General features: G+C 36.2%; 1 protein-coding gene across 6 annotated transcripts in view; it reads right to left on the bottom strand.

The window, feature by feature from the left end:
* ERLIN1 (ER lipid raft associated 1) overlaps positions 1-15,379 on the bottom strand; it is a 41,129-nt gene that overhangs the window by 7,691 nt on the left and 18,059 nt on the right. For all 6 annotated transcript variants that reach the window (XR_013824384.1, XR_013824385.1, XM_079900911.1 and 3 more), the window contains exons 8-11: positions 11,421-11,479; positions 9,427-9,518; positions 2,273-2,362; positions 1,300-1,379 (exon numbers count right to left, since the gene is read on the bottom strand). Coding sequence is in view for 4 of the 6 variants with exons in the window: in XM_079900911.1 (XP_079757037.1) it covers positions 1,300-1,379; positions 2,273-2,362; positions 9,427-9,518; positions 11,421-11,479 (321 nt within the window). In the remaining 2 variants the exon portion in view is untranslated. The remainder of the gene's footprint in view (positions 1-1,299; positions 1,380-2,272; positions 2,363-9,426; positions 9,519-11,420; positions 11,480-15,379) is intronic.

The raw sequence follows: 15,379 nt of genomic DNA, 5'->3' as shown, positions 1-15,379 counted from the left end.
GACCCTCTCTCACTTTGAAGTGTGGCTATCACATTGACATCATTTTTCAGAATGGCATGAAACTACTGCCCCTTTCAGCATAAGGCTCACATCAATGACAAAGTCTTGACACTTGTGCCTCGCCAGCTTTTCCCATGACAGATTTGGATCCCTGGTTTGGAAACTGAAATTTCTCATCTTGCCTTCATCTTGACCAAATTCCGTTCTGTTTCTATAGAGTTGTGTCCTCCAGTATGTTAAGTCTATTTCTAAATTTACACTGGATTTCAAAGCACTGACAACTCTCGTTCTGACAAGCTACCGTATCTTCAGACTTCTGAATATAGATCATGTTGTTCCTTCCTAAATGGAAAAAGTTTAAGCCCTGTCTATACCTCAAATCTTGACTCTAACCTTTCAGACTGCATCATATACCTTAGCAACCTCCTTCTCAACTTTTCCTCTGTTCCACTCTACTGTATAATTAATAACCTTATAAACCTTGGTCATATCCTTCCCTATATCCTTCCCTTCTCAGACTACAAGGGGTTCTAGCTGACTTTTAATTAAATAATTCCTACTAACTAGGTCTGTACTCTCTAGACCTAAACTTACCCCAGTCCCTATACAAAAATTGTTCACCCACACATCACCCAACTTCCTTTCTCAAATTACCACATATGAAATTCCTCATGACTAGAGTATTTTTTAAATCCAACAACAAGCAGTACTCAACTGGGGGCATTCGGAAACGTGTGTGTGTGGTGGGGGATGTGGATTGTTAAAATAATTGGTGAGCACTACTGACAGTTTAGCAGCCAAGGGCCAGAATGCATGAGATAGGCTTCAATAATGAAAAAGTATCTCACCCCAAGATGCTAAGAATGTCTGATGAGAAACTCTGCTCTAAACAAGCTTAGCATCTACCCCAAAGGTCTACCTGATCTGGGAAGCAATTTTAAATGAACTTTACTCCTCTCCTGTCACTCCTGTCATTTCAGGAGAAGACCTTTAACTTTCCTGATTATTGAGCCCTTATACAGCAGGACAAATGGATGAATTTATGGCATTTGACCTGGGTTTATATATCTGCTTGCCTTTGTCCTAGCTCCCCACTTTTATAAAGAACTATACAAAGTTCTCTACCCATAGAATGTGCAACATATGTCTTTCCAAGTGACTGGCCAATTCTAGAGGGTGTGATGGTAACTACCCTTCCTTGACACTGGATAAAATCGCCTCCATCGTGTTAGAACCCCCACAGGCGAAAGCAAAAACTTAACCTATATTACTAGGAGAGTGACACAGAGAGCCAGTCACCTTGTTTGAAGTGGCATATTTGTGTGCGGCATAATACTCAGCATCTGCTTTCGCCTTCTCTCGGGCCAGGAACGCAGCATCTAGTAAGCAAAACAGTCGGTGTTTAAAACAGAGCAAAGTTGCAATCCATTTCCTCAGCTGGGTAAGAGTTCAGACTCTACCTTATGTAGAAGCCCCTTTATCCACTGCTTGATATTCCAATCATTCACTTTACTTTAAAGGCGTAAAACAACATTTGCAGTTTTCAAATCCCAGTCCCCAGACAACTCCTTCTCAAAGGGGAATACTCTTGTCAATAGCAAGTTTAACTCTCAGCCCGTCTGAACCCACTTCATTTTCCACCTTAAGTTGCTCCTTCTTTCCTCCACCCCTCATCACCTAAAGCCTCACACCCCACCCAGGCTCTAGGCTTTAAGTATTAATAATTAAGTCCAGACATGAGAGCTCTGCTCTATTTATTTGCACTGTCTCCATCCCCTTCAAATCTGATTCAGAATCAGTTAATGTAGAATGATAGGTAGCATCATCATATAAGCAAAAGAGGTTGAATATTTGGTCTTCAAGACAGTGAGCTAAGAACATCGACATCCCGCTATGTGTAATCAAGAGTTTGGGAGCCTCTACGACAATCAGGGCTTCTTTTTTCCCCAGCTAATTGTTTGGTTGGTTTTTTAGTTGACGGGTAGAAAAGAAACTGGTGGTGGTGGGGTTTCTTATCTTGTATATTCTTTAAAACTGATTACTTTGCCTGAGAACAAATAAACCCCAACTTAAGGATGGAAAATGAAAGGCTGGGTTTCCCATAGTCACAAACCAAACCAAAGAGCTAGATACACAATGGCAATTAAAAAAAAAATTTGTCTAGAATATCAGGCCAGCTACTTCCTCCAGACCACCCACCATAACCCAGACCCAGTCCCTGAGACAGAGAAGCAGTTCAGGATGGTCAGAGCCTCTTTTCTCCCTGAGGTACCTTCAATTTCAGAAATGCGCTTTTCAGTTTCTTTCTCCATCACCTTCTGCTGAAACCGAATTTTTGCCACTTGTGCAATCTTCTCTGCTTCTATAATTATACACAAAACAAGATCTTCAAAAACACTTCTCTAGTTCCAGAGGTACTTAGAAACATGAGCACATAGTCTAACAATTATATAAGGTTTTATGGGCTCATTGTTTCATTGTTTTATCTATTCAGACTATAAACAACAGAAAAAAGGGAATTTATTTCCTACTTCACTGTTCTATTTTGACAGTGCTTGTTTTGTAGGAAGGAAGAGTACAAAAGGTGACAGTTCCAGTCCTTCATGGGATTAAATGGCAATGGTCCACAAGCTAATGGGGAAAAAAAAGATACTTCATGAACGTTCTCAGAACAAAAACAGAGCAACACAAATGTATGGCAACATAGGACAATTATATAAGGTGGCAGGAGAAAGAAAGAATATGGAAGATAAAACAAGGAAGACCTTCTGGAAGAAATCTTAAAGAAAATAATAGACATGACCTATAAGGACCTGGCAGAAAGTGTAAACAAAAACAAGATATACGAATTAGCATAGCAAGTCGCAGTTGAAGAGGTGATAAAGAGCCAGCTGATAAAAGAAGACAACAAAAAAATTACAGAGAGGGCTGGAAGACCCCTGTTTTGAGTGACAGGCTAAGGAATTTAACTTTAATATATACTCAGGATCAACTGTTATGTAACCATCAGGGAAATGATGTGATGAAGGGGAGGAGGAGTATTCTGACTACTGTAGAAGATAGAAGAGAAAGCAGGGTAATTCACCTGAGAATGTGAAAACAAGTGTTGGGAGTGAACAAGGTAGCTGCAGCAGGCAATTACAGGCAGGGAAAACAAAACATCCTTAGGAAATCTCTGGCTTAACCAAAGGATTCAGGACCAGGGAAGAAAGACTCTAATTATATTTTCAATACAATCACTGCAATTCTTGAAGAACATTCTCAATTCTCCTTTTCAGCCAAAGAAGTTGAATTTTAACATATCTTCTCCTTGGCCTCTGGAGGAAGTGTATAATGGAAAGAACATTTCCAGGTGGTTTCTTCTTTCCATAAGGCAGGATCCTTTACCAGCTCCTCCAGGGCATACTTCCCTATCTCCCCATCAGCATAAAATCAATCTATCACCATACCATCCTAAAAGTAGGCTGTGTTCAGCTGAACTAAAAATTTAGCTATAAGCAGAAACTCAAGATAAAATTTGAATAGAAAGTCAGGAATCTGGAGCCTGCAGCTAGAACCCAGAGAATGGTGTATCAATATGGGGAACTGATGCAGTAATCCCATTTCACAATGTTCTCTGATGTGTGGGCATAAAGCAATAAAGAGCATGACCAAACCTCTAGTTCTAGAAAAATGGTGGAGTAGGCTAATGAGAAACCCTTCCAACATCTTAAAATGCTAGATAAAATATAACAAAATTGTTTTCTAATGTATAATTGAGATCATAAGAAAGAATGAGAGATCCTCAAGAGAGACAAGTGAAGAGAGAGCTGAGAGCTTGTATGGTGGCAGCCCTGGGAGTGGTTATTAGACTAGTAAGAGAAAGGGCCTTGGGCTATTGCCCAGCAGGGCCAGGAGATGAGGCCTTGAGATGTTAAAACTGAAATTCCCCTATAAAACCCGAGGACCTGCTAAAGGGCTGCAACTCTACCCACCAGCCCAGTGGCATATTATAGTGAAACTAGAGAATATGCAAAGATAGAGAAAATTCTTTTTTTTTTTTTAACAGAGAAAATTCTTAAAAGTAAAAAGAGGAGGAGAAGCCAAACAAAAACAAAATGCTACTGCCAAAGTGACAAAGAAAAGTAACTTTAGTTGGGCTTAGAACTGTAGGCTAAATTACCATTCAAGAATGAAATAAAAGTATTTCAGACTAAGGAAGACTGAATAAATTTTCCAGTCCCTAGCCTTTACTGAAAAAAAGCTAGCAGAAAAAAAGAATGAATTGTCAGAAGCAATGGAGAGGAAAAAATTACACAACATATTTAAATCAAAATAAAATATTTACTGTAGGAATCAATGATGATAATAATCAATGGGGGAATAAAAACAACATGAAACTAAAATACTAGGCAACAATAATATGTAAAACTGGAGGACAGTGATAAGAGTTGAAGCATCCTAAGATACTGTTCAAGAAGAGGATGGAAAGAATGATTAGACTCTGTCAAGTCAGGTATGCTTGTTAACATTTTACAGGAAACAACTAGTTACAAATTCTAGAAATAGAATGTAAAACTTCCAATCAAGTAAAAGGAAGAAAATAATAAAGAAAATACAATCAATTCAATACCAATCAGAAAAGAAGGGAAAAAGAAGCATGGTAAATGGCACAAAATTAAATGATACAAACAAGTCCAAATATAGCAGTAACCACAATAAATATAAAAAGACTAAACTCACCAGTTAAAAGACAGATTCTCACATTGGATAAGATAACAAAATCCAGCTATATGCTGTTTACAAGAGACACACCTAAAACATAATGACATAGAAAAGTTGAAAGTAAAAGGATGTGAAAAGACACATCAAGAAAATAACTAACCAAGAGAAATCTGTCATAGCTATATTATCATCAGACAAAATAGACCTTAAGCCAACAAGCATGTCTGGCTATAAAAGAGGGTTATTACATAACTGGACCAATTCTCCACAGAGATGTAACAATCCAGTTCTGAAACTAAACATTCTTAATGATATAGCCCCAGAATACATAAAGAAAAAAAGTTTTAAGTCAAAAAATTCATGGTCATAGTGCGAGATTTTAACACACCTCTCTCAGTAATTGATAGCTCAAGAAGGCAAAAATTAGAAGAATACAGAAGATGTGAACAATACAATTCATAATCCTGACATAACGAATATGCAGAGAAACCTGCATCCAACAAATAGAGAATATACATTCAATCTTTTCAAGCACACATAGAACATTTACCAAAAAAGGACCACGTACTGATAATCCACAAAACAAACTTCAACAAATACTTAAGAATCCATATAACAGATATTTTCTGACTACAGTGCAATAACATTGGAAATCAACAATAAAAAGGTAGCCCCCTGAGAACCAATTAGAAACTGAAAAATATACTTTTAATAATTCATGAGTCAAAGAAGAAATAATGGACTTTTTTTTTAAAAATGAAAACCAAACACCAATAAATAAACTACATTCAAAACTTGTGGATATACCTAAAAGTAGAACTTAGAAGAAAATGTATAATCTTACATGTTTCCATTAGAAAAGACTTTTTTAGTCTTTTAGTTTTTACTAAAGAATTTAGTAACTCAAAAAGTTAGAAAAGAACCAGTGAGTAAAATAAATAAATAATAAAAAATAACTGTAAATAATAATTGAAAAGAAAGTGACTAAAGAATCAACGAAATCAAAATTTAGTTCTCTGAAAAGATGCATAAAACAGACCTCTGATCCAGCAAAACAGAAGGCACAAATAAACAATATCAGGAATGAAAAGGGGCATACAGATTTGGTAGAGGGTTTAAAAATCGTAAGAGAACTTTACAAATTTATGCCCCCAAATTTGAAGTAACAGATAAAATGGAGAATTTTCTAGAAAGTATAACTACCAAAACTGACTTAAAAAAGAAACAAATACCTTACACACTACAGAAATTAAATCAGTAGGTTAAGTGTTGCCATAAAAATCAAACGAGCACACAAAAAAGCACAAACCCCACTAGACCAAGATGGTTTTTATAATTGAGTTCCACCATACCTACAAAGAGGAAGTAAAACATATTTTATACAAAATGCTCCAGAACACAGAAAAAGAAGAAATGCTCTCCAACTCATTTTGAGGCTAGTATAACCATGATACAAAAAACAAACCAAAAAACCCTCAAAAACTTGAGAGTAAGAATGTAAGAAAAAAAAAAGCTGACCATTTATGAAAATAAAAGTGAAAAATTAAAAGAAATTATTAGGGTAAAACTCCTACTTCATGGTCAAGTGAATTTATCCCAGGAAGACAAAATAATTCAGTAAGAGAAAATCTATTAATATAGTTCACCATATTTATTGCTTTAAAAAGAAAAATTATATGGTCATCTTGACAGATTTAGGAAAAAACTCTAAAAGTTTTAGCAGTCATTCATGATAAAAACCCTTGGCAAGCAAGAAACAGAAGGAAATGTCATTAACCCGATAAAAGTTAAGTATAGCAAACATCACTGGGACTGTGTATTTAAAGTTAGGAACAAGACAAGAATGCCTGTCACCATCTTTCTTTTCAACACTTCACTGGAAGTCATAGCCTAAAGCAGTAAGGTAAGAACTAAAAGGTGTGGGAGTACAAAGAAAAAACCAGAACTGTCCTGATCTGAAGACAATATGATTACTTGGGAAATCCAAGAGACTATTAGAAACAACAGCATTTTCCGCAAGATTGCTAAATGAAAAAATTAACAGCATACCTATACAAAAGTAAAAACCAGTTTGAAAATGTGCCTTGAAAAAAGAGCCTATTTATAATAGCAAAAAATTTGAGGAATATATAGGAATAAATCTCTAACAAAGAGTGTGTAAGAACTTTGAGAAGAAAATTATGATACTTTTTTGAAAGACCATTCTTTCATTTTTCATTCTCATAAATGGAGAAATAGAACAGATTTATAAAACTCAATATCATAAATATTGTAATTCTCTCCAAACTGATGTACTATATACAAGTAATGTGATTACAATCAAAACCCTAACAGTATTTTATGGAACTTGAGGAGCTGGTTCTAAAATTTATTTGGAGGAATAAAGGGCCTGGAATAGTCCAATACAACTTTAGAAATAGGAACAGTTTCGAGGAATAGTTAAGAAGGAACTTGCTCTCCCAGATAGCAAGACTTAAAATGAAAGCTACAGTAATTAAAGCAAGGTACTACTGTAAAAGGATAGACCAAGAAATTGAAAGAAAATGGAAACCCTAACAACAGAACAAATTATATATAGGATCTTATTATATGACAGATGTGGCATTAGAAATAAGTACAGGAAGTAAGAAACTACTCAATAAATAGTCTAAGACAATTGGCTTGCCATTTGGAAAAAATTAAACTGAATTTCTATGTCACACTAAACATTAAAATAAATTCCAGACGGACTCAAGACCTACATATGAGAAGAAAAACTTTAAAACTTTCAGAATAAAATTATTACTTTGGGGTTGGGGAAGAATTCTTAAAACAAGATAGGAAAAGCACAAACTGGAAAGGAAAAGACTGATAAATTTGATTACATGAAAATGAAATATATATGTATGTCAAAGACATCATAAAGTTCAAAGACAAGCCACAAATTGAGAGATGATATTTGCAATGCATAAACCTGGGAAGGGATTAATATCCAGAAGATACAAAGAACTTCTACAAATCAGTTTAAAAAAGTAGTCAAATAATGGGCTAAAGATATTAACAGGCAATTCACATACTAAAAAAAGGGAAACCCGAATGACCCATAAACAATACTCAAGTTTACTAGTAACTGGGAAAACTCGTATCAAAATTATGTGATACCATGCCCATCATCAAACTGGTATACATTTTAAAAAATCTGATAACTCCAAGGGTAGAGGACGATGTGTGGAAATGGGAAGTGAATACGGCAGCACAGAAATTGAAACTCAAACACTGCTGAGGAGAGGGTAAAATGGAGAAAGCACTTTGGAGAGCAATTTGGCAGCGTGTTGTAATTTGAAGATGTGTGTATCCTATGACCCAGCAATTCTACTTCAAGATATGCATTCTAGAGCAGTGCTTCTCAAACTACCTGTGGGAAAGCATTTTTTTTTGTATTTCAATATTTTATAAATTATAATGAGTTACTAGAAAAATATTAAAAAAGAAAAACATAAGTTCCAGTTTTTTATTAGATTCAACAGACAATAAAATTACTGTGTTAAAATGCTTTAAGAACTTCTAACACTCATTCTCAATTTCCATACTCATCTCATTGTGGATCCAAAACAAAAAGCCGGTGACAGGGCACCGACCCACATCACATGTGGAGTAGCACTTCTCTAGGAAAACTCTTGCATGTGTGCAGAGAGACATGGATAAGGGTATTACTGCAGAACTGTCTGTAATAAGGAAAAACCAGAAACTAACTCATTAGTAATCCATCAGAATCAAATGAGGCTCACTCATAGAATGAGATACATACAGAGCAGTTAAAAATAAACTAGATCTACATGTATCAATATGAATAAAACTCAAACAATGTTAGTAAAAAAATGAAGTTGTGAAATAAAAGGTGGAGTTTGATACCACTTTTGTAGTAAAACAATTCTATGAATTGTTTCCTGTTACATATTTAGAGTAAAAGTATAAAAATATGGACAGAAAATATACATCAACTTCAGAATAGAATGTACTCTGAGAAGAGACGTCAAGAAATAAGACCAGGGATGGGTACAAAGGAGGCTTCAAATAGATATATAAACTTTTTCCTAAAAGAAAATATGATCTGAAGGAATATGGCAAAATGTTAAGCCTTCATATATAGTTCTCTGTATGTTCCTGTATATTTGAAATATTTAATATAAAACTCAAACTTTCAGCAAACCAAGGAACAAACAATTGAGAACCTAAGACGGCAGTTGAATACACAATATGCTGGAGTGTTAGGGAAGTCACTGGGACTCAAAATGAGCCGTGAGCAATGCTGCTGTACTTCTAAAGGCGGTAACATCTATCTATCCAGATAAAACGAGGTGCATGTCAACAGCAAGGATGCATACTATAATCCTGAGCTTTGGCCAAAAAACCTCCTTGTTCTGAATCTGTATAAACAAAACCCCTAGTCCGCCAGAGGCTAGAGCTGCCCCCAAGCCCTATCCACATTTCCTGTCCTCAAAAGACAACAGTGGGGGCCAACACCATGGTGAAGAGCCAAAGCACTTCATCAACTACTGGCCTCATCTACTTTTAAAGGTTTTAGGACATCTGAATACACAAAGGAATTTCCAGAATTCTCCACTACGTATGATGCAGTCTTATTTGAGTCCCATCAATATCCAACATGAGATGGACAAAGAACAGGACAAACTCATAACACATGTACTTAGAGGCATCCATTTCAGAAAGAAATCCAAGTACCTATAACAGCCTTTTTCCTCTCTGTCTCAGCTTCTTTCTCCACAACCTTTTGTTTTTGTGCAGCTATGAGAAGTTTTGTCTTCTCAGCTTCCCTGTGGAGTAAAATATTACAAAAAATTAGAAATGGTGTACAGTCACAGGTAGTAATTCTGACTCTACAGCGGGTCAGAGAACCATTTTCAACAAGAACTTTCTGACTCAGTAAGGTAGGCAAGAGAGATGTTATCCTATTTTACTAATAATGAATTTGAGGTGGAAAGGTTAAATGATTTGCCCAAAGTCACCCAGAAATAGGAATCAAATTTAGTATATTTGAATTTTAGTCAGACCCTTTCCTCTAATCGTTATCATGGAAAGGCCTGTGATCTGGAAGTGTCTGGAGTATATGAATGCTTCCTCTGCTGTTAGGCCTCCAGCTAATCTGCACCAATTAGCAAAAGGCACTAACTTCTGGGCAGATGTAGCCAACCCCTCGGATGCATGGTTTGGCAAGCAGAAGGGGGCTGGATTTCAGCCCCTCTTCAGGCAGACACCGCTGTGTAGCAGCCCGATTTGTTATACAGAAGATATAACTAGGTGGCAGTTACTAATTATGTGGTGAACTGGGGCTCAATGCAAAGAAGAACTTTCTAAGAATCTGAGCTTTCTAACAATGGAAATAGGTGGCCAATCACTAAGCACGTACAAGTGGCAACTGGGTGACCACATGGAAGAAAGGGTATAAAAAAAGATCACTATTAGGTGGGAAGTTAGACTGGATTATCCCAAGGTAGCCTTTAATTCTAGAATTCCAAAAGTGTTTAAAATTAGGAAAGATCCAGAATTACCTGTAAAGTAACTCCAATAGTTTCCCCAAACATCACCCGCCCCCACCTCTCTCCTTTCCTCCTGCCAACATTGATAAAAGACATAAAATGACATTCTGGATACTGTGAGTTATTTGAAGGCAGATAACACATAGTATTCATCTTTCCATCACCAGAAGCTATTATATTTAATGCCTAAGACATGCTGAGCCTTCACGAAATTTATTTTTCTTCTATAAATGGATCAGACCCATGATCTACTCAGCCTAGCACTCTGTGCTTTACAGTTTTAAAAGAAGAAATCCTTTTCTACAATGAAAAAGGGAAGATAAAACTTTGCATAATAAAAGATATAGACTTGGGAACAATAATAACTCAGAAGTATAACACTCTACAAAGAAGTAGTATTAGTACTTTTTGGACCCCCTGTATTTATACGTCTTTTGTATTCTTGACTTTTGCAAAGTTAGTTTTCTAGTATTTCATATTTTGCCTCTTAACATATCTGTCAAGTTTCCTAAAGACTTCTGTTTCTTCTTTTCAGTACCTGTCATATGAGAATACTGACATTTCAACTGCAATAGGTAGTCCCCGAAAGGAATCTTCTAAAACACTTTGAAACTAATTTCATGTCAAGCAAGTAACTTCTCATTCCCAGTCAGCCCTGGACACACAGAAGAGAAGACTACCAGGAGTCAACCCAGGCAAAGTTTCCCCAAAGGCAAATTATAAAGATCAGGTCTAATTTTAGATACATAATCACATACAATGGAAAAGCAAACTTGATACCAATGTGTTTATTCTTACCATTTGTAACACAGTAACAAAATATAGACACTCTCTTTAACCTTAACAGCTAGGACTCTTTCTCTCCTCTATTAATATTTAATTCAAGGTATTATTCACATCCAAATTATAGCTGCTTAGGCTTCCAACAACAGTTCTACAGCAAACTGCATCCTTAGCCACTGAAGCTGCTCCTGAAATGTCCATATATAAAGAGAAAACTAATAAGAGTCTAGTGGGAATTAAGACACCAGACTAGGTAATATTACTAGAATTAAAGAATGGAAGATAGACATATAGCCCTCCCCAGTGTAATATCTGAAACATAATTTTCCTCTAGAGTGGTAAATTAACGTAGACAGCCCTAAATAAAAATATTGGGATCCCATGCATATTACTCACATTAACTCAAAATTTCTTCTTATGGCTTCTGGGATTTTGGGTTTTGTAACACGCACAGCCTAAAAAATAAAAGTAAAAAAGCCAAAGTGTATTTGAAAAATAAATCGTCAAACTAAATCTTCTACAAAACAGCTCCTCAAATGACACTAATAAAACAGCTCTGACATAGCTGCCTACTGACACACATAGGGATCCCATTAGAAAATCTACTGTTCCTGCCATCAACCCAAAAAATCAAAATAAGCTGCTTCTTGTTTCCTTTAAAAAATGCCTGGCTATAGGATAAACCACTCTACCTGTTGAGGAAATAAATTTTTAGGGAAAAGGTTCTCTCTTAAAAGACCTTTCACAAAGCTCTTAAGTTGGATACTTGTGTTTCCTTTCCAAACCTGCAAACCAAAGAAACAGAAGGAAGGCAAAATTTCAAGATTTAAATTATAAAGTAGGAAACAGTCAAAAACAAAAACAAAAACAAGCAAAAACCCAGGTCAGTACATGCAACTTAATACAGTGGACAAGTAAATGAATTTACCACTTCCTAAACCTGCAATCACTCAGTACTGGCTACAAATAAACAGCTCAACACTGAGGGAAAACAAACACCAATTAACAAATAACAATTAGCAGCTTGTATTCTTTCTTCCTAGAACCTCACTTAGAACAAAGTCTACTTATCTCTGTAAACATTGTTTACTAGACCCTGTTTCTCTAACCATAGTGTACTTTGGCATAATTATCTATGAAACAGGATAATTTTGGGGTGCAAGAGCCACGTACAAAAGCCCCTCTGTGTTCCCGGTTTCTTGTTTGTAGAAAAAGGCTTTAGTCTCCTAGGCCTTCCCTGGAAAAAGGCTTTAGTCTCCTAGGCCTTCCCTGAGTTCCAAAGAACAAACTCAAGCAGTTACTAATTCAGGAGTGAGGAAATGCAGAAACAAAGGAAAAGCAGTCAAGAAACAGTCATTTATAAAACAGAGTCCTGGTTCCTCCTCAAGGGATATACGTAACAACCTAATGCATATCTGTGACTTGTTCTGAAGTAACCAAGGCCCTCACCCAGGTGGAGGATGCTGACTACCTGAGCACAAGCACAGAGACCCCAAACTGGCTGGAACCAGAAGACTGATGATTAAGATTTCTGGAACATCACCATGAAGAAAGTCATGCCCCCTGCAAACCTCACCCCAAATGCTGTCTTTAAAAACTCTTCCCTGAAAGCCACTGGGGAGTTTGAGCCCTTTGAGCATGAGCTGCCCATTCTCCTTGTGTGACCCTGCAAAAAAACCCTTACTTTGCTGCAAACACCCACTATCAGAGTTTGGCTTTCTGTGCTGTGGGCACATAAGCCCTTACAGGGTTACATCTGCTTGGGAAGTACAGATTCCGAAGGCTGACTTTTCCGTATCAAGGACCTGATCTCTCAGAAGTGTTTGATTTTACTAGTTAAACATCCTACACCACCCCTCCACCCTGCTACACACACACACAAAGCACTTTGCTGATCTGTAGAAACGTTTACTTTCCCTCTGAAAACTGGCTGAACTTTTAAGCAACAAGGCCTTTAAGCACATAGCCTTTTTTTAGGGCTTATGAAAGAAGGCTTTTAAAACTTTTAAGCAACATAGCCTCCCCTACATAAAAGAGACAAGTCAGATGTGTACATAATTTTGAGGATTATAATAACTACATACAAGAATTAGAGTGAAATGGAATAAGAAGCTGGGGACCATAATGAAAAAAGTCATTTCATGCTAATGGTAAGGCATGTGAGGCCATAAAGAACAACTCATGGACATACCCATAAGACAAAGAAAAATTCAGAACCAGAATTTATAAGAGATGTCAGATTTCCCAAGTGACTACCAGAAATACAGATGACTTCCAATATGATTCAGGGGGAAGCACTGTCATATTGCATTTAATTATGAGACTGGCCATGTATCTTTATAGTCTTATAAAAAGAGCATGAAATAGGACTTCTTCTGAAGACTTCTGTCTTGCTGTGTGAGTCTGAAGAACACACTACACGCTTGCCAATCTTGGGAAATCTCATAATTTTCAAATATGTGAAATATAAGCACCTACTGTAACAGATACCATGAGTAATTTGCTTCATAAGAGATTTAAATAAAATAGTAACATATTCAAAAACAATGGTCAAAATACACACACACACAGACACACACACAGTGAGTAAAGAAAGGGAAAAAAAAAGCTGATGAAATGAATATGTCTGTTAAACTGACTCGTGGATTATAAGCATATATTTTAAACTAAAAGCCAGCATTTAATATATATAGTCACTGCCTTAAATAACATAGGAAAAAATATCAAGAATGCTTATTTTCACCACTTTAATTTGCCATAGTTGTTCAAGAAGGAAAAATGGGGTACAAATACAGAGAAGGGAAAAATGAAAATACTGATTGTTACAGAGAAGGTTCACTCAACAACAAATATTAATTGGGTGCCTAGTCTGTACCAAGTACTGTTTATTCCAACCACTGTGGACAGAGCAATGAATAAGGCAAGACTGCTCTCATGGACTATAAAATTTTAAAGGCAATAAAGAACAACAAAAAGCAAATAAATGAACAAGAGAATTTCAGATAGTTATTAGTGTTATGTGAAGAATTAAAAGACGAGGTTGGGGGGGAAATCAAGATTTTTATTTTGGCATAATTATATAACTAAAAAAAATCTAGGGAAATTCATAAAGTTTTAGTCAAGCAAGATAAATAGCTCTAGAGATCTGCTATACAACACTGTACCTATAGTCAATAAAAATGTATTGTACACTTGAAATTTTAAAAGGGTAAATCTCATGTTAAGTATTTTTTAACCACACACACTCACAAATCTAAGGAAATTAACCAAAAGAATTACTAGAGACAGTTAATTCAGCAAACTTGCAGACATACAATAAAGTCACCAAGAATCATTTGCATTCCTCAATGCTTAAAAAAAAGTGCTACATATTTAATAGAATTAAAGCTCATTAAATTCATAGATATTAATTTAACTTGGGATATGGGTTTCTCACCTAGGTCAGAAATTCTAAAGGAGGGGCTTCCCTGATGGCACGGTGACTGAAAATCCACCTGCCAGTGCAGGGGACACGGGTTCAAGCCCTGGTCCAGGAAGATCCCACATGCCGTGGAGCAACTAAGCCCGTGTGCCACAACTACTGAGCCTGAGCTCTAGAGCCTGCAAGCCACAACTACTGAGCCTGGGCACCACAACTACTGAAGCCTGCGTGCCCTAGAGCCCACACGCCACAACTACTGCAACAAGAGAAGCCACCGCAATGAGAAGCCCACGCACCATGATGAAGAGTAGCCCCGCACTTGCTACAACTAGAGAAAGCCCGCGCGCAGCAACGAAGACCCAACACAGCCAAAAAATAAATTAAAAAATTTAAAAAATAGTAAAAAAAAAAAAAATTCTAAAAGAAACTAAAATGATAATACAATTATAAGTAAAGTCATAGACCATGTTCCTAATTTTTAAATGTATAAGCCAATTTAGGTACCTGATATGACTTGAAAATACTAATAATGAAAGCTCATCTTGTAGAATAAACTGGCAGAAATATCAAAGGCCATTATTATTATTATTTTTGGCCGCACCATGCAGCATGTAGTATCTTACCAATAATTCCCCAACCAGGGATCAAACCTGTGCCCCGTGCAGTGGAAGCACGGAGTCTTAACCACTGTACTGCCAAAGGCCATTATTTTTTTAAAAGCTAATATATCTTATCAAATTTTAAAAGTGAATGAAAAGTTGAATTATCATGACCATACGGTAATATGTTAAAAATAGGAATGGTGAAAAATAGCCTTTAAGTTCTAAAAATGCATTCCAACTATCATAAGAAACTATTTTATAAGAAGAATAAATCAACCAAAAAAAATGGAGATCTTGATCTATCAGTTTAAAAACAAGAAAGTGACATTTTT

The sequence above is a fragment of the Stenella coeruleoalba genome (genome assembly GCF_951394435.1).
Source record: "Stenella coeruleoalba genome assembly, chromosome: 16".
NCBI classification, from domain to species: Eukaryota; Metazoa; Chordata; class Mammalia; order Artiodactyla; family Delphinidae; genus Stenella; species Stenella coeruleoalba.
The sequence above is the reverse complement of the archived record's forward strand: the minus strand, read 5'-3'. Positions and strand labels throughout refer to the sequence as shown.